This window comes from Hyperolius riggenbachi, chromosome 4, assembly GCF_040937935.1.
Source record: "Hyperolius riggenbachi isolate aHypRig1 chromosome 4, aHypRig1.pri, whole genome shotgun sequence".
Lineage (NCBI taxonomy): Eukaryota > Metazoa > Chordata > Amphibia > Anura > Hyperoliidae > Hyperolius > Hyperolius riggenbachi.
The window spans coordinates 159,333,377-159,353,313 of record NC_090649.1 but is presented as its reverse complement, the minus strand read 5'-3'; the positions used below and the strand labels follow the sequence as shown (position 1 = coordinate 159,353,313).

At 42.8% G+C, this 19,937-nt stretch overlaps 1 protein-coding gene across 1 annotated transcript in view; it reads left to right on the top strand.

Annotated features, from left to right (window-relative positions):
* The window catches only part of LOC137504722 (extracellular calcium-sensing receptor-like), a 43,478-nt gene extending 23,860 nt beyond the window's left edge, over window positions 1-19,618 (top strand). Inside the window, exons 4-7 of the mRNA XM_068233307.1 lie at window positions 2,276-3,079; window positions 4,664-4,879; window positions 8,885-9,008; window positions 18,723-19,618. Coding sequence (XP_068089408.1) covers window positions 2,276-3,079; window positions 4,664-4,879; window positions 8,885-9,008; window positions 18,723-19,618 — 2,040 coding nt within the window. The remainder of the gene's footprint in view (window positions 1-2,275; window positions 3,080-4,663; window positions 4,880-8,884; window positions 9,009-18,722) is intronic.
* Window positions 19,619-19,937: the final 319 nt, after the last annotated feature.

Genomic DNA, 19,937 nt, shown 5'->3' with positions numbered 1-19,937 from the left:
CTTGTCATTTTACAAATGTTAAGTTCAGGACATGGGATGACATGAATGCATAAATAGGAGATAGACAATCAGGGACTTATATCACCTCAGCATAGAGGTGATGCCAGAAACCAAAAGTGCATATTAATTGTCCCAGGCCATAAGTATAGATGGAGAAGAGAACAGGTTCAAGAACGGAGCCTTGTGGTACACCAACAGATAGCAGGTATGGAGAGGAGTAAGTATTGGAGTAGGAGACAGTGAAAGAATGTCCAGATAGGTTGGGTGCAGATCCAAGAATGTGCTAGGCATTTGACACTCAAAGATGTGAATGAGTTTGGAAGAAAGGGGAAGACGTAAGACTGAATATTTTGAAAAATGTGAACATTTTCAAATGAGTGGTTAATTTCTGCTTCAATTTTAAAGACATTTAGCAAAATGGATGCAAAACAGAGAATTTGGTGATGTTCCATGTACTAAATAGTTCACTGTAACAATGGTTGCAAGGAAGCATAGTTTGAGACATTTGGCATGCCTAGGAATCATAGCTGACTGCAGACTGAAGAGAGAAAGTCATTTTAAACAATATTGAGTTACAAAATGGATTGTTAATCAGTGATATTTGACACATTTCATGCTATTGTATCCCATACTGTATATTTGTTAACCCTCTTGTGGACTGGACGGCTCTGGCGGCTTTAAGACCAAAGCCGAGCCTGCCCTTTTAAGTGATGTGAGTGCTGTGATTGGCTCACATCAATCACGGGGTCAGTAACCAATGAAATTGACCGAAAAATTGAAGCTCTGCTGCTTGACAGCAGAGCGAGCAGGTGCAGCAATGAGCACAATCTACGCCCTGGCAGGAATAACATCTCCCAAACAGGGTGGAGCTTTTATTTAGCAGGATCCGGAAGCAGTTAGAGTGCACATGAAGTGACATTTAGTGGAAAACTTGCCTCAGTATAGGGAAGCACTGGATATTTCAGAGGCTTCCCCCACCCCCCTCGAAATCACTGTTCCAGCGCTGGGACCCTCTGAACATATTTGAAAAGGGCTTGTGTTGAATATATGTGCGGCCATGCTCCCATCTATGTAAGGGTGCAGTCACACTGCACCAGCACAAGACAGCCATTCACAGATTTTTCCTCAGTGAACGTACAGCTGCGTATTAAGGTTCAGAACATCAATCCACCTGTATAGTGCAGCTGTCCTTGTATTTGGATGGTAGCACTGGCATGAAGAAGAGAGTCTCTGCGACTAGTTTGGAACTGATGCGCCGGAGCGGGAAGTGGGACGCCGTGACCGTTACAGGAGGCACATCACAGGGCTGATAGCCTGATATGCGGAGAATCATCTGTGGATGACGTGAGTGCGCATGAGTGCAGGGAACATTAACCTCCTTAGCGGTAACCCCGTGTGTGACACGGGGTAAGCCGCCGGAGGGTGCCGCTCAGGCCCTGCTGGGCCGATTTTAATAATTTTTTTTTTGCTGGACGCAGCTAGCACTTTGCTAGCTGCGCCAGCACTCTGATCGCCGCCGGCCCCTTTGCGATCGCCGCTATCTGCTGCGGCGCGGGCCCCCCCCCCCCTCCAGACCCCAGCGCTGCCTGGCCAATCAGTGCCAGGCAGCGCCGAGGGGTGGCCCGGGACTCCCAATGACGTCCCGACGTCAGTGACGTCGGTGACGTCATCCCGCCCCGTCGCCATGGCGACGGGGGAAGCCCTCCAGGAAATCCCGTTCTTTGAACGGGATTTCCTGATCGCCTATCGCCGGAGGCGATCGGCGGGGCTGGGGGGATGCCGCTGAGCAGCGGCTATCATGTAGCGAGCCCTCGGCTCGCTACATGATAAAAAAAAAAAAAAAAATAAAAAAAACTGTTGCGCTTCCCCCTGGCGGTATTTTTCATACCGCCAAGGGGGTTAACCCCTTTTTAAAAGATTTTATGCTATGTTTGTTATGTTTTTATTGAAGAATCCGGATTAAACGTTTTGTGATACTTGAGAGCAGCAGATCGTTGTGGATTGATTTATGCGCTAGACCCACCTGGTGTGTGAGGTGGCCTGCATCTGGTGAGCCTGTAACTTTCTCAAAGTTTGTGAGTTGTCTGCAATAGAAGTGGAGCACAAAGGAGCACATTATCACTGTTGGGGTGTTTAAGAGATGACGGAAATCTAGCAGTAATGCACTATGTGGAGCTATGTTTCATTTCTTCTAGGTGTTGAGTACAATGAGAAGAAGAGCGCTGTCATACTGATTTATAAATAAAAGTGAACTGATTTATGTTTTTGCTTCTAGATCAGTTACTTTTCCACTTGTGCTTGCCTGAGCAACAAACATGAATATCCAACATTCCTCCGCACTATACCCAGCGATTTATTTCAGTCCCGAGCCCTGGCACAGATGGTAAACTATTTTAAATGGACATGGATTGGCCTCATTATGGAAGATAATGACTATGGACTGAATGCTGGGAGCATTTTTAAAGATGAAGCCACAAATGTAGGTGTCTGTGTAGCATTCAGTGATATTATTTCATCCATTATTACCCCTAGGAAAGTATGGCTGACTGTAAGGAATATCCTTATTTATCAAGTAAAAGTTGTGCTTATAATTGCATCAGAATTAATTGTCCAACGCATTTTTGAGGAAGTTATTCATCAGAACATAACCGAGGTCCAGTGGATTGCTAGTGAGGCCTGGTCCACCTCTAACCTCCTTTATGGTCAGCAACCTCTCATGATGACTTTTGGTGGGACGATAGGATTTGCCTTACATAGAGGAGAAATTGATGATCTTAAAAGATATTTGCTTAATACACATTTATCTCAGAAGGAAACTAACCCATTCATTGCTAATCTATGGGAAGAGACTTTCAACTGTTCCACTAATCATTCTGTTAGTTCAGATAAAGTTCCATGCACAGGACATGAGGATTTAATTGCCACTGGTACCTTCTATCAAAATGTGGAGAACCTACGTATGTCATATAATGTTTACAAAGCAGTTTATGCTGTTGCTAATGCTTTGAACAATATGCAGGGATTTAGCCTCAAGAAGAATGTCAATAGAAATCATACCAACACGTTGAATCCATGGAGCGTAAGTTACAAACTAGTCCAAATGTACTTATCTCAGAAGTACTGATGGTAAATGTGATAAGGGTTTTATCCTGTAGCTGCAGCCAACACATTTAAAGAGGAACTTTAACCCAGGATTCACCTTAATCCCAGTCAGTAGTTACCCCTTTTCCCATGAGAAATCTTTACTTTTTCTTCAATAGATCATCTGTGTGGTCTGTGTGGTTAATACTGTGGTCAAACCCCTCCCACTGTGTGATGTCAGGGCCACAGCCCTGACAGGTTTTTGCTTGTGAACCTCTTTGCATTGTGGGAAATAACAGGTATTTCCAACTGCCAAGCAAGCAGTATCTCACTCTTTGTGCATATACTGTATATGTATAAAAAAACACAACCCTTTAGCCTATCACATTGTTAGTGGTTGTGTTTATAGAAAATGATAATGGCAGTTGGTGCTGTCTTTTTTTAATGTCTGCCAGCAGTAAAGGTGATGACCTGCAGGCTCACAGTGGATCAAACAACATGAACAAATTACACAGCAAATATAAATCATTTCTTAATCTATCTTTTATTTTTTAACTTCTCACTTTGCAATATACTGATTTATTTTTTCCCCTACTACTATCTTTCAGTACAGTTCCTCTTTAAAGTATCCTTGTATAGAGCAGGAAAGTGTTTATATCTGTTGGGTACCCACTGAGGACATTTCCCTTCCCGCCACATGAACTAAGAACGGGAAATAGAATAAAAAATGTATTTTCATGATAATCGTATAGTTGCATTTTGCTGATATATGTGTCAATGCAGCTTACACATATGAAGTGACCCTCTCTAAAGTCCCTCTGAGCTGGAAAATATTGGAGAAGAAAAGCGAATAATTCAGCAGACTGGTCTACCTGAAAAATGAAACAGAAAAACATTAACATTTTTTCCGTACACTGCCACTCAAATGGCTGTGTGTGTGTGTGTATGAATGGCAAGGCAAGAGAGGCTCCAGCCTCAGGGCGCAATGTAGGAGGGGGTGCACAACTCACTCAGCTATCATTCCCCTATTGTGTCTGAAGCAGAGATAAATAAGAGACGGCATACATGGCAGTGACTGCAAGCCAGATAACTAGTGATTAAGGTGTTGGGGGAGGGGGGCTGAGGTGCCTCTGGGGGGGGGGCCTTGGGATGCCTCCTTAAGCTGGCCACTAACAATACAATCTTTTCCATCCATTCTTACCATTTCTATGTAATATAAGGTAACTGCCTAAATTATCCATTCAATATATTTACTCAGTTTACCCTTCTACTACATAGATTTGGTAAGATTGGATGAAAAAGATTCTATCATTAGTGGCCACCTTTAGTCTAATAGCAATCAGTGTGTGACGAATGAGGTGGGAGGGATGGGGGAGCGCATTTTGGCATCTCAGCCTTGGGTGCTGGAGGACCTTGTCTCGGCTCTGAATGGGATGTGTTTATTTCATGGAAATTCATATTCACATGAGTTAAACAAACACCAGCCCTTAACATGTTTTCTGTAGGACTGCATAATACAGTAGGTCAGTGGTAGTATACTAATAATATTATTAATTCATTTTTACTTTTTTTTTACACTAAGCTATTAAAGTATCTGAGACATGTGAATTTTACTATGAGCACTGGTGATGAAATAAGCTTTGACCATAATGGTGATCCTTACCCATCTTATGACCTTGTGAACTGGCAGAAGAAAGATGATGGCTTGTTATACCTTCATATTGTGGGGGATTTCAGTGGAAACAACCATTTAAGAGTGAACGAGCATGCTATAGTGTGGCAAGGAGGACACAATGAGGTAAATAGATGTAAGTGAACTAAATACACACTTTCTAGTATTCTCCTCTTAGCTTTCCATGGTGTGATGAATGGACACTTAGATATTGTTTCATTAGGTTTAAAGATTGCATAAGAACATAGTATATCCATAATAATCCCACATACTATAATTCATATTTGATTATAATAATAGACAGTGGCCAATACATCATTAAAGCACTAAAAAAACAGATTCAAATAAGTAGAAAATAATCTGGCATCATAAAAATTGATTAAGTAAAAAAAAAAAGAATGGAAACTGAAGTAAGAGGACTATAGAGGAACAGCAGCTTTGCATGGAACAATCATACAGTCAACGGAGTCTTGTTCTAGGCCATTGATTCTAAAACCATTTAAGCTCTTGAGGACCGCAGTGTTAAACCCCACTAAAGACCAGGCCATTTTTTGTCAAATAGGCCACTGCAGCTTTAAGGCCAAGCTGCAGGGCCGCACAACACAGCACACAAGTGATTCTCCCCCCCCCCCTCCCTTTTCTCCCCACCAACAGAGCTCTCTGTTGGTGGGGTCTGATCGCGCTCCTTTTTTTTTTTTATATTTTCTTATTTATTTTTTTAATAAATATAACTATTTATTTCTTTTTTTGTTTTGTTTCCCTCTCTCCCTCCCTTCCCGCAGCCAGCCAATCATGCCGATCGGCTGTCATAGGCTTCTGCGTATGAGAGCCGATCACTCTCTAGTGTCCCAGGGGTACAGCCGTGTCACACGGCTGTCCCCAGTACAGCGGCAGCGCTGCTGCAGACCGCATCACTGTACAAGGTAATTAGACGGCTGTTTCGCCGTCTAACAGCTCTGCTCCACCTACCAACAGGAGATGCACGCTCAGCGTGTGCGCAATGTCCTGCAAAACGAAGCTCCAGGACTTTACGCCGGCGTTAGGCGGTCCTGGGGCTTCCGCCGCAGCCACACCCGTCAGCGTGACGCGGTCGGCAACCAGTTAAAGTGACACTGAAGCAAAAAAAATATTTTGTATAAGATATAATGAATTGATTGTGTAGTACGGATACTTAATAAAACAGTAGTAGCAAAGAAAATAGTCTCCTATTTTTATTTTCAGTTATATGGTTTTTTTTTGTTTTGTTTTTTATAACATTGCGTCATTCTCTAATATTTGCAATTTACACACTACACTCAGCATTCTAAATGATTTCACAGAGCGTTCAGTGAAGATCTTTTGCATAGATAACAACTGGAGTTTTTTTTTCTTTTTGAACTCTTCTAGTGTACTGAAAACAGTATTAGACTCATATCTCTGTTGCTAATGTTTTATTTCATAGATGTACTATACATACAAATCATATCATATGTTTATTTTCACTTCAGATTCCCTTTAAATGACTGTATCACCACAAAAGCCTGGCAAAATAAATGCAGCAATGACACATGCCATATGGCTTCACTTAGGTCCAGCCCATATCAGTTGTCAGAACCCCTATGAAACCAGACCTCTGCTCAACACCGGCATGTTCTTTTGATCTCTTTTCCTGATTAGTGGTTGGTTCATATTCCAATTAGCGGACAGCTAGCTCAGGAAGCTGGAAAGCGGAGATAGAAAATAGAGATGTCACTGTCCTGTCATGGACATGTAGTGATGCTATGTGTCAAAGGCTGGCTGGTAGAAATAAGTAGGTGAAACAGCTGACATAGAAGTATGTAGCATTTGCCTAGAGTTCTACTCTAGGCTTAACACGGCCACATGAATTGCACAATAAAAATATATATGGTCTAGTTCATGGTATATGGGTTGCGTTGCAGAATAATTCTGCATGTTAAAAAAGGAACTGTAACCAAGGATTGAACTTCATCCCAATCAGTAGCTGATACCCCCTTTCCCAAGAGAAATCTTAACCTATTCTCAAAAGGATCATCAGGGGGCTCTGTACGGCTGATATTGTGGTGGAACTACTCCCACAGTGTGATGTCAGCATCTAAGTACTGACATCACACTATGGGAGCCTTGTTGCATTATGTGTAATAACAGCTGTTTCCAACTGCCAAAAAAGCAACATCTCATTCCACAGACATCACCTGCCAGCAGTAAAGATGTCGCCATATGATACATTTCAGAATGTAAATCAGGGAGAGGAGAGATTTTACAATGGGCAAACACTGACTAAATCATTTATACATAATTATTGTAAAAATTAAGCGCTTTTTTTCCATTATGTTATTTTCACTGCAGTTCCTCTTTAACTCACGGCCCATACAATGCCTGTTCATGGCACTGCATTGTAACTGATTGCGTTATTCTAACTCGCTGCAGGCAGGCTTTGTATTAAAGTCTATGTCCAGTCTCCATTGCAGTTCACACTCATAATGTGTGCGTTATGCAACTGATCACTGTGAATCCAGCCTATATGTTACCGGAGTGCAGAAGACGGACACCCACTAAATTCAAGCAAAAATACTTTTCCCCTATACTTATGTATAAAATACTGCTGTAATTCCTCTACAAGATGCTATTACCTTTACTGTAATGTTGAACCTTAAAGAAAACCTGAACTGAAAATTAAAAGTCAGCATAAACATAAACATGTCATACTTACCTCCTGTGCAGTCTACTCCTCAATCTCTTCCTCCTCTCCTGCGTCCTATTTGTCCACTGTGATCAATGGAATTCTCCGTCCTCCATTTTGAAAATGGCCATTACACCATAAGAGCTTTCTAGTCAGCACACTGTTAAACTGTAACATCGCCCAGTTGAGCCTTAGGGAAGCATGGACACATCAGTTTTCCTCTCAGCTGAAACTGACAGCAACTGATATATAACTGACAGCAACTGATATATTTCAGTTCTGACAAAATGTTGTCAGATCTGGAAGGGTTTATTGTTAGAAGAAAATTGTGAGCTTCTGAGAGGAACAGAGGGCAAGGTAACTATGTAATGTTCATTTGAAGTTACCTCATGTGCTTATTTTAAATAATTTTACTCAGTACAGGTTCCCTTTAAAGGAAACTTGAGATTTAAAGACTTAAAATGAAATAGAAGAATTTATATTTCCCTGGGGTTTCCTCTATCCAATGTACTCGGTAGTCTCTCTTGCCGTCCTCCCAGGCGGCTCCATTTCTTTTCAATCTTCTCAGTTAGGAAGGCTTCAGTTGCGCCAGCCAGGATGCACTGCGCACGCGCGGCTTGGTTCTACATGCACGCCTGTTGCCCTCCAGGTGACGGGGGCGCATGCGCGGCCAGGCCACACATGTGCACTGCAAGCCATCTGGCGTGACTGAAGCCTTTCTAATGGAGAAAACTCAAGCAAACAGAGCCGTCTGAGAGAACGTCGAGGGAGACCACCAAGTTCATGGGGCTTGAGGAAGCCCCAGGTAAGTATAAGTTCTTCTATTTAACTTGTCTCAGGTACACTTTAGCTTTATACTGCAACTACACTTCAAAGTATGTACTGTGCAGGTATGGAACATTCTTACTATGCAGTCCCTTTGATTATAGGATTAGCATGAATTGAGAAGAGTGACCTTTTATAAAACTTTTGCATGGAAAAACTTTAGGAGGAAGGGGGAGCTGTCATGAAACTTTTGCAATATGTAGTGTTTTAAGTACGTCTTGTTTATTGAGAATATATCCCTTCTGCATGTGAACTGTGCTCTTTTTCAGCGCACTTTATAGTCCCAGGACATTGTTTTTGTGAATTAGATAGCAAAACTGCACTACACTTACCATGTTTACAAGGGGATGCTTCAAAGATAATCTCAGTGCACTTGCCCGCCAGTCAGAGGAAAGGACCTGATATGTGGCTGTTTGCAAACGCATAATCACAGCTCAAGTCTCAGTTGCATACATGTGTAATTACATGTGGATTACACTTACCACTCGGAGAGCCTTCTCTGCCGTAGACCATCTCCCCACTCACTTCAAGAGCATGAACAATGTGTCGGCACTTCAGGAGATGTGACTATAGAATTAAATATACAATATAACTGGAATAAGCAATACATTTTCTCTCAATTACAGATACCAGTCTCTGTGTGCAGTGCCAGCTGCCCCTATGGGAGCAGGAAAGCCATACAGCAAGGAAAGTTTCCCTGTTGCTTTGACTGTGTTGTCTGCGAAGAAGGAAAAATCAGTAATCAAACAGGTGAATTTAGCAAATAGTTATCACAGAGCAACTGTAGTGACCATGAATGATGGTAGCCCCAGGTAGAGGAGAAGGTACTTATGGTCTGTGAGGTCCTCCCCCATCATAATTAATGTTGTGCTGCTGGCATCAGCTCTGCTTATATGAACTCTGGTATAGAACTTACTGAAACAAAAGGCCTACATCCCTCCTTCCCCCAAGCGATATAAGTCCTGCCCAACTTCCCCTCACTGCCTCATAAGATCATGTGGAAAGGCTATGTAAGCAGCACTGATGTCACCCCTCACCTGGGTCCCCCCTTACTCGCTCCCCCTCCAGCTAGTTTCAATAATTTAAAAGTCATGTAAAATCAATATAATGTAGCAGGCGGCGAGCGGGGAACTTACTTCCTTGCATCCCACCGCTGCCGTGTCACTTCCTGTAATGCCATCCTCTGATGTTCATTGGACGGGATTACAAGAAGTGACACGGCAGCGGTGGGATGCAAGGAAGTAAGTTCCCTGCTCGTCACCTGCTGCATTATATTGTTTTAAAATGATTTTTAATGTGAAACTAGCTGGAGGGGGAGCGGGGACAGGGGACCCCCTCCCCGCTGCTACCCCCGTCCTGGCTGCTTCCCCCTCTAGCATGGCGGCCCCCTCTCACGCATAGGCTGTGACACAGAAACGGATCAGAGGGGGATCCGTTTTCCCATTCATTTTCACAACCCATCCATGTATCCGGGGTCCGTGAAAATGCAGCAAATCTGGACTGTCCGTACAGATTTTGAAAACTGGTCCCTGCAAACGCAGACGGATATGCTTTTTTTGGGTGAAGACGGCTGAAATTTTTAACATTGCTATCCGTGGCTCCGGTTTTGACCCGGGCTGAAAAACGGAACCACGGATAAGTTTCCGGACCTACTGTGAACTAGGCCTAAATGAATGCTGGTGCCGCACCTCCTACATCTGAAAGCTATGGCTGAATCAAAAGAAAAGAAAGATGGATTGTGAAAAAAGCCATTGTTTTTTAAAAGTAGGGGTTTTTTTGCATTTGTGCTTTTGAAAATATTTTCACTCAACATTTATTGTTATACTATCATGTAATGCAAAAAAGCCCTGCTGCATTCATTAGACCAGGCATGGGAAAACTTGGCCCTCTAGATGTTAAGGAACTACAAGTCCCACAATGCATTGCAGGAGTCTGACAGCCACAGTCATGACTCATAAAGGCAAATGCATTGTGGGACTTGTAGTTCAGTAACAGCTGGAGGGTCGAGTTTGCCCATGCCTGCATTAGACTATTGTGTTAGAATCCATAATTAAAAATGACGGGGAGCCAGGTAATAGTCTATTTGCTTTAAAGCGGACCCAAATCAAAAAATTTTTTAATTCAAAATATTTAGTTGCACCACTCTGACACATACAAATATAAATAAACACTCCTTCAAGCCTATGAGTATTGCAGTGCATGCTTTTCACCCTCCTCTTTGCATAATTAGGGTTAAACAGGTGGCAGCCATTAGCAATTCCTCCTTTGCTGGACACCATCTACTCCACCAGTTTGCCGGATTATTTGCCGGCAATATGAAAGGAAGGGGAGGGGTTCCTTCAATAAATGTAAAATATTTTATAGTTGTCATCATGCAGCTGAAAAAAGGCTGCTATTTATTGTTATAATTTAGAAAATAGATTTTATTTCTGAAATCTTGTATTTTTAGTTTGGGTCCACTTTAACATCTAGCATACAGTGTTTATCATTTTTTTACACTTCTGCCATTAATCTTCATTTCTGATTTATTAACAGAGGAGCAAAAAAATCCAGCGTTTACCAGAAATTCATTTACGGTTATTTTGCTTCATTTTACATGTAAATTATTTTTTATGTTTATTCTGCGTTTTTGCTTAAACTCATTTAAGTCAATATCCAATTGAAACTAATTTGCCTTCGGATCTCGCGTGCTTGGCTGAGTTTAATATTGTGCCGTAGCCGCGTGGTTCTCTAGAGTCAGATTTCCTAATAACTGCCACAAAACAGGTGGCGGAGTTCCGACACAATCAGCGAATGGCGTGTATTTAGGAGGCAGGAAAATGTAACAAATGAATCCTTTTTTTCTTATCATGCCATTCACAATATCCTGTGCTGAATTCCAATATCTCATTATTAAAGCATTCTTTTCAGTTTCATATTAAATTGAGAAAGCAACAATAGCATCTGATGACATCTGCTGAATTAACATTTTTGTTTCAATTAAAAAGATCTTAGGTTAAAAATATAAATATTCCCCCTTCCAACTTTCTGCAAAAGTTGGTGAGGCATGAAATTAAGAAAACTTGTATTATCTCTAGACTCATCGGTTCACGAAAACCACTTTGACTTTTTTTTCACAAATGTGAAAGGTGATTACTGAAGGGGTTGTACAAGGCGCCCAGTCAAAGCAGGTAAAAAGGGCGCCTGAGGCAACCTGTTAATAATTGTGCCGCCATAATAAGCAATGTTAAAAGGCGGGATTAGCAGCTATAAACAGTAATTAGGGCGCCGGGAGGTGCCAGAGGCTTATAGCCACTGTTTCCAATTATAGCCACTTATAGCCACTATTTATAGCCACTAACCACGGCTTTTTATATTGCCACCTATGGTAGCAAAATATCGGGGGTTAGGAGGCATGAAGCTGTAGTGTTAGGAGTGTGTATGTGTGTGTGGGGGGTCCTTAGGGGTTAAGGTTAGGCACATCGGAGGGGTTAAGTTTAGGCACCAAATGCAATCAATTGGTTTTCTGATTGTGATTCACGGTACAATCCAGATTGCACATCTAGGAATAGCACAGAGCAAAAGCCTGGGTCTGCCTATTCATGTGGCTGCCAGCTGTTATTCTGGGAGGACTATGTTTTTCTTTAATCACCTGAATAAAAAAGATGTTCTTGCATCAGGCACCTCACAGCTGGGTGTGAACATCAGACATTTGGTAATACTCTTCAACCAGCAAGCTTCAGCTCAGCATAAGGGCAGACTTGGCGGTATCTATATGTAACATAACTGTATTGTATGATTTTTTGCTATTTCAAAAGATACCGTACTTAAGTAAGAAGTACAGAGAACCTGCGCTGACTATTCTAACCCTGCAAATGAAAATTGTTAAAGTGAAACTCTGGTCTGACTAAACAATACAATAGTTCAGGTAGGGAAATACTTTAGAAATGCTAAGATTGTTTCTGTGGTGCTTAGAGCAGGTATATAGCTGAGGAAAATGACATTAAGTCTTTTATTGGAAATGCAATATAAATAATGAATGCAAACATAAAATGATTAAAAGTAACAATTATGGAGACAGTAGCCCAGGTAAAATAAAAGGAAAAAACAAAGAGAATGAATACTTAAAGTTTCGGAAGAAATATGTCCTTTATGTGGAAAATCCAAGAAATTCAAAGTTCCTTTATTTCAGAATTCCGAGAACCTAGCCGTGGGTTCTCTTCCCAGTTTCAATCCATATATGGTGTTAAAAAATGGAAAACTCCTTGCTGAGATTGCTGTGGTTCTTTTATCCAGACCTGCTCTCAGGGCAGAATTCAGAGCCAGCCCCTGCGCAGTCTCCATATCACTATCACCTCCGGTTTCCTTTAAGACCAAAATATGTGACATTACCGTATCTCAGACGGTGTTCATCGCACACAAATAATAATAGCAAATTAAAAATCCCCATATAATACGGATTACATTAATACTAGACATAAATAGTGTGGGATACTCCTTTCCCGAGAAGTTTAATAACCCGGTTGCTGGTTATGTCAGCTTCATAAATTGAATATGAGTATACTCAACAGGACCTTCGCAATCAAATGATATACTTTCCATATAGATCATAAGTACGGTAAAATATCATACAATACAGTTTTGTTAAATCTGGATAGAGTGGTTCCAAAAAGTCTGTCCCCATGCTGAGCTGAAGCTTGCTGGCTGCAGAGTATTACCAAATGTCTGATGTTCACACCTAGCTGTGAGGTGCCCAATACAATAACATCCTTTTGTTTAGGTAATTAAAGAAAAACATTGTCCTCCCAGAATAACAGCTGGCAGCCACATGAATTGGCACACCCAGGCCTTTCCTCTGTGCCGTTCCTAGATGTGCAATCTGGATTGTACCGTGAATCACAATCAGAAAACTGATTGATTGTGTTTCTACACGGTTCATCCGTCACAGGTACCACCAGAGGTTAGGCTTCAGTAGAGGGAGGATTCTGTGTGAGAGTAGAGTTAGGTTTGGTCATAGTAAAAATTTGGTAAAGATTACTGATATTTTACTATCATAATTAAGTAGTGGAATACCGGCAATTTTAGCAATATTCCACTATCAGCTATATCCTGCACCCTTTTTACATGTAGGCCCTCCAGTGGCCAGATGAAAAGGGGTGAAAATTACAAGCTAAACATAAAAAGCACAAATTATGAAACAGGAAGAGAATGAATATCATTCCACACTCTAAAGCAACGTACACATACTAAATTTAACAAAGCTGAGGTAGCTGATTAAGACCACCTCGGGCAAGAATCTAGCCTGTGTATGGAAGAAACCCCCGACATTGCCATGCAGTAATGCAAGGTTACAACAGAGGAGATGTGTAGCCAGTTTCAAAGAGATTAGTTATAAGGATTTGTTTGAATATGTTAAAGCTAATCCGAGGTGGCAAAAAAAACCCCAATGTTAGATCCAAAAAGAGGTAAGCCTCTTGATCGTCCCTGACGCTGGTCAGGATCCTCTTTTATTTCACGGCCATGCTCCCCTTCTTGCAGGAGCATGTCTGTTCTTCTCCTGCGCTAGTACGGCAGAGCCTGGACAGTAGCACTGTGAGCCGCTTGTGAATGAGCAGCTTTGGCTTACTGTGTGGAGGTGGCAGTACGCTGGAGCAGCAAGACCACCTTTGTACATGGCGAGGAATGCGGCCATGATAAAATATCCAACAAGCTCTTGTGTTTAGAGTGTCTGTGGGCGGCAGTGGTGGGGTTAAGGAGGATAAGGGAAGCCTCTGGACTACTCAGAGGCTTCCCTCTACCTACAGTGTATGTTTTCTCCTAGGTGATATTTACAAAACTTGTAAATAAAATGCCCTTTTAAACGCGTACATCAAAAAAGGGCATCGGGAAAAAAGGGCGCGTGGTGTAAACGATAAGCAGTATTATTGTTATAAAAATATTGTGTAGAATTTCGTTTACAAATAATGTTTTAACTATTTATAAATCATTAAATAATGTGTATGAAATCGGCAATTCTTAAAACGTTAATCTTCCCTGTTTCTAAACTGAAACTTATAATTACGTTTGTTAAAAAAACAGTAATATTTGTTTAAACATTATAATTATATATTGTTATGAATAATCTTGATTTATCGTTTATTATTAGAATAAAATGTGAAAATATTGTTTATAACAATGATATTAATATAAGTACATTCATAATAACTGTTGATTAGTAAATTGTACTAAAACTATACCTAACCCTACTCTCACACAGAACCCTCCCTGTACCTATCCCTAACCCCTAGGTGGTGCCTAAACCTAAGACCCCCCTGGTGGTGCCTAAACCTAAGGCCCCCCTGGTGGTGCCTAAACCTAAGAACCCCCTGGTGGTGCCTAAACCTAAGACCCCCCTGGTGGTGCCTAAACCTAAGACCCCCCTGGTGGTGCCTAAACCTAAGAACCCCCTGGTGGTGCCTAAACCTAAGACCCCCATAGTGGTGCCTAAACCTAAGACCCCCCTGGTGGTGCCTAAACCTAAGACCCCCCCCCTGGTGGTGCCTAAACCTAAGGCCCCCCTGGTGGTGCCTAAACCTAAGACCCCCCTGGTGGCGCCTAAAACGAACCACCCCAAAGCCCTCCCTGTACCTATCCCTAACCCCTAGACCCCCTGGTGGTGCCTAAACCTAAGACCCCCCTGGTGATGCCTAAACCTAAGGCCCCCCTGGTGGTGCCTAAACCTAAGACCCCCCCCCTGGTGGTGCCTAAACCTAAGACCCCCTATGGATAATAATGTTTTACAAACATTAATAAATAAAAAATTTAAATAAAAAAATGTAAATCATTTTTTTGGGTGGATAATAATGTTTCAGAAATGTTTTACAAATAGTGATTGTAAAAAATATATTACAATTTACGTTAGGTACTGATCGCTTTATTTTGTGAATAATAATGTTTTACAAACAGTAAGGGTTAAAATGTTAAATAATGTTTTAATGAACCACTTGATGACCCAGCCTTTACCCCCCCTTAAGGACCAGCGCTGTTTTCGCTGATCTGTACTAGCCCCCAGCACAGATCAAACACCAGGCAGAGCGACCAGATCGCCCCCCTTTTTTCCCCACTAGGGGGATGATGTGCTGGGGGGGTCTGATCGCTCCTGCCTGTGTGTGGCTGGCGGGGGGGGGCACCTCAAAGCCCCCTCCGCCGCAGGATTCCCCCTCTCCCTCTCCTCCCTCCCTTCCCCGGAGATCGGAGGCTGCACAGGAACGGATCTGTCCTGTGTAGCCTCTAACAGGCTCCTGCCTGTCATGTGACAGCGATCCCCGGCCGCTGATTGGCCGGGGATCGCTGATCTGGTACAACGCTGCTACTGTTAGCAGCGTTGTACAAATGTAAACAAAGCGGATTATTTCCGCTTGTGTTTACATTTAGCCACGATCGGCGGCCCGCAGGCTATTCACGGAGCCCCCCGCCGTGAATTGACAGGAAGCAGCCGATCGCGCGAGTGGCTGCTTCCTGATTAATTAGCCTGCAGCCGGCGACGCAGATCTGCGTCGCTGGTCCTGCAGCTACCACTTTGCCGTCGCCGTCGCCCTTTTTTCCTTGTTCACCGCCCATTAAACGATATTTATAATGGGAGTGAATGGGGCGCCCTTTTTGTCCACTTGTCTCATGCGCCCAAATCTCCTGCTTCCTTTTAAACCCCCATTAAGCAGGAAAATACACAAAATAGTTTGGATGATGCTTTTCAACTACTTTTTGGTACTTTTTTAATTGGAAAATGCTGAAAAAATATTTTAATGAGAAGATGAAAAAGTATCTCCCAGGAGAAAACTCAGGAGAAAAGTTAATTGCATATATGCCTCAGTCTTGCCTCGGTCTCTCTCTCTACCACCAATACTTCACAGATCCTATCCTCCACCTATCTCCCAGAAAACCTCTCTCCCTTCACCCCTTTTTATCCTAAGGGCCATATGCAATTCACTTCATCACCTGAGGTTTCACCTAGGAGATAATTTTTCACCTTCTATTTAAAATAACATTCCAGCACTTTTCAACTAAAAAAAGTACCAAAAAGTACTACCAAAATTATTTTGCATTTTATCGACAAGTTTGAAAATATCACCTAGGAGAAAACTCAGGAGAAAAAGTGAATTGCATATGGCCCTAAGGGCCATATCCTATTCAAGGTGATAAGTAGCTTGCAGATGTGAGCTACTTATCACCTTGCCATCGCGCGAGGATTACCGGCAAATCCTATTGCCCATTTCCTTCGCGTGATGGCCGATCGTTAGGGAGCATTACTCAGGCGAAAGCCTGAGCGATGCTCCATTTTACCAAGCGATGGGGAGTGAGGTTTACGCTGTGGTGCTGTCCATCAGCACCACGGCCTCACTCCCCACACATGCGCACTCACCCGCTGAACATCGCCGCCATCTTCCGCCGCAGCATCTGGGGGTCTCCTTTAATAAGGAGACCCCCAGAGCTCCCCGCCGGGTCGCCGCACAGTTTAGAAGCCCCCGCGCAGCTCTGCAAAGGCTCCCCTGTCATACGTACCGCCGCCGATCACCCGACGCCTCTCGCCGCAAAATCCATCACGTAATTACAGTGTATCACTGTAATTACTGTCCGTGTCCCCATAGAAGGAGCCCGGGCAAAGCATCTTTGAATCTGCAGCCGGGCTCCCCATTGGTCTGCTGTCTGAACCAATAAAATGGCTCAGACAGCGGACCAATGGGGAGCCCGGCTGCAGATTCAAAGATGCTTTGCCCGGGCTTCTTCTATGCAGACACGGACAGTAATTACAGTGTTAAATACACTGTAATTACGTGATGGATTTTGCGGCGAGAGGCGTCGGGGGATCGGCAGCGGTACGTATGACAGGGGAGCCTTTGCAGAGCTGCGCGGGGGCTTCTAAACTGTGCGGCGACCCGACAGGGAGCTCTGGGGGTCTCCTTATTAAAGGAGACCCCCAGATGCTGGGGCGACGACGTGCGTTAGCTAGTTTAGACCTGCTTTTTGCAGGTCTAAGCTAACGAGACATGATAACAACAACAACAACAACAACAAATAACATTTGTAAAGCGCTTTTCTCCCGTGGGACTCAAAGCGCATAAGCATGGCTCCGACCATCGTGGTACAGGGGAAGAATTTTATAAATCTGGAAATGCCAGGCTAAACAGGTGGCTTTTCAGTCTGGATTTGAATAGCTCCAGGGATGGTGCTGTCTTTACTGGGTGTGGTAGGAAGTTCCAAAGAGTAGGGGCAGCATGACAGAAGGCTCTGTCTCCAGATTTTTTGAGGTGCACTCTGGGAGTGACCAAGTTTATAGAACTTGCTGATCTGAGGTTGTGAGAGGTGTGGTGCAGCTTCAGCAAGTCCTTCATGTATCCAGGGCCCAGATTGTGCAGGGATTTGAATGTCAGCAGTCCAATCTTGAAGAGTATTCTCCATTCTACTGGTAGCCAGTGCAGTGAGCGAAGGATCGGTGTAATGTGACAGTGGCGAGGCTGGTTTGTTAGCAATCTGGCAGCAGCATTCTGCACTAATTGCAGGCGACGCAGGTCTTTTTTGGGGAGGCCAGCATAAAGGGCATTGCAGTAGTCCAGCCGTGATGTGATGAAGGCGTGGACTAGGGTTTGAAGATCCTCTGGGGGAATCAGATGTTTAATCTTTGCAATGTTCTTCAGATGAAAGAAGGAAGATTTAACTACAGATGAAATTTGGTTTCTGAAACTCAATTCCCCATCGATTAGTACGCCAAGGCTGCGCACAAGGTTGGAGCTGTTTATGTCTGAATTCCCAATCCTGATTGGTGTTGCTTTAGGATAGAGCTGTTTTGATGGCGAGCACTGGCTTTGGACAAACAGGACCTCAGTTTTGTCAGCATTCAGTTTTAACCAGTTATCATTCATCCATGCCTGAAGCTCAGCTAAGCAAGAGTTTATTTTTGGGGTAGGGTCTGTTCCACCAGGTTTGAAGGACAGGTATAGCTGTGTGTCATCGGCGTAGCAGTGGTAATTGGATAAGGGTAATTGGATTCCGTGGTGAGAACTCGCTGGGCGAATATATCGCCCAAGCGAGTTATTTTCCGCCTGGGGGGGTCTAAAGTTTAATTAGATTAGGCGATGCCCCTATCGCCTAAGTTAAGAACTCGCCAGTGCTTAGCGCTGGCGAGTTCAGCAATAGAATATGGCCCTAAGTGTGCTAAGTGTGTGTGTGCAGTGATTTTATAAGAAAACTTACTGTGTGATTGTAAGTTTAAATTAAGATGATTCCCTGTCTTGATGGGTATGGACTCTTGTCATGTAGCAGCAGACAATCTTTATGAAGTCCAGGCCAGGTTTCAGGGACATTGTGTCACGTCTTTATTTTGTTATGTCTTTATCGAGTTACCTGCCAACAAATCTGGGACATTGTGTCATGCCTTTATCAAGTGACCTGCCAACCCTGCCAGCTGTAAGTCTCTATGTAACCTGAGCCTGTACTATTTATTGCATACAGATTCGCTGGAATGTCTCACATGTCCATTAGAATACTGGTCAAACGCACAGAGGGATTACTGTGTCCCGAAGCTGCTGGAGTATATTTCCTTCAAAGAGCCATTAGGAATGGTATTATTTGTGGGCACTCTGCTTGGCATCTCTGTAACACTAAGCATCATTCTCATCTTTGTACGCCACAGATATAATCCCATTGTGCGCGCCAACAATTCCCACCTCAGCTTTTACACTCTGTTCTCCATTGTCCTGTGTTTTCTGTCCTCCATCGCTTATTTAGGGCAGCCGTCAATGACGTCCTGCCTGCTGAGATATACTGGATTTGGCATTACGTTTGCCTTCTGCATTTCCTGCATTCTGGGTAAAACCATTGTTGTAATTGTGGCATTTAACGTTCAGCATAATGATAGGAAAACAGATCTCCTATTTAGACCTATAAAGCAAAAGATTTTCATTATTCTGTGCACTTCCGTTCAGATTGCTGTGTGTGCTGCATGGACTGCACTGTCTCCTCCACAGCCCAGACAGAAGACAACCTTTGACAGTCCTAGCATTATTTTACAGTGTGATGTAGGTTCTCTTGTGGCCTTTTCTCTAACGCTGGGCTATATTGGACTCCTTGTATGTGTATGTTTCACGCTGGCTTTTTGTGCTCGGAACTTGCCCTATCATTATAATGAGGCTAAATTCATAACCTTCAGTATGGTGATTGTCTCTGCTGTCTGGATTACCTTCATCCCTACATATCTGAGCTCTCCAGGAAAATATTTAGATGCGGTACAGATGTTTGCAATCCTATGTTCCTGTTACGGTCTTCTATTATGCATATTTGTGCCAAAGGGCTGTATGGTTATTTTCCAGCCAAACAAGAAGATCAGACGGCTGTCAAGAAAGGACTAAGGATATCATTAAGCTGTAAAAAAACATTGTTTTATTAGGACTCCTTTAACCACTTCACCCTACAGGTTATTTTACCCTTACCACCAAAAGCAATTTTCACCTGTCAGTGCTCCTCCTCTTCATTTGGCCATAACTTTATCACTGTTTACCACACCTAAAAGATCTACCGTATATATTATTTTTTCTCACCACTAATTAGACTTTTTGTGGGTGATACTTGTCATTAGTAATTGCATTATTTTCTATGCATTTTATAGAGAAAAACAAGGAAAGAAAATGAAAAAATACACTATTTCTCCAATTTCATTCACTATAGTTT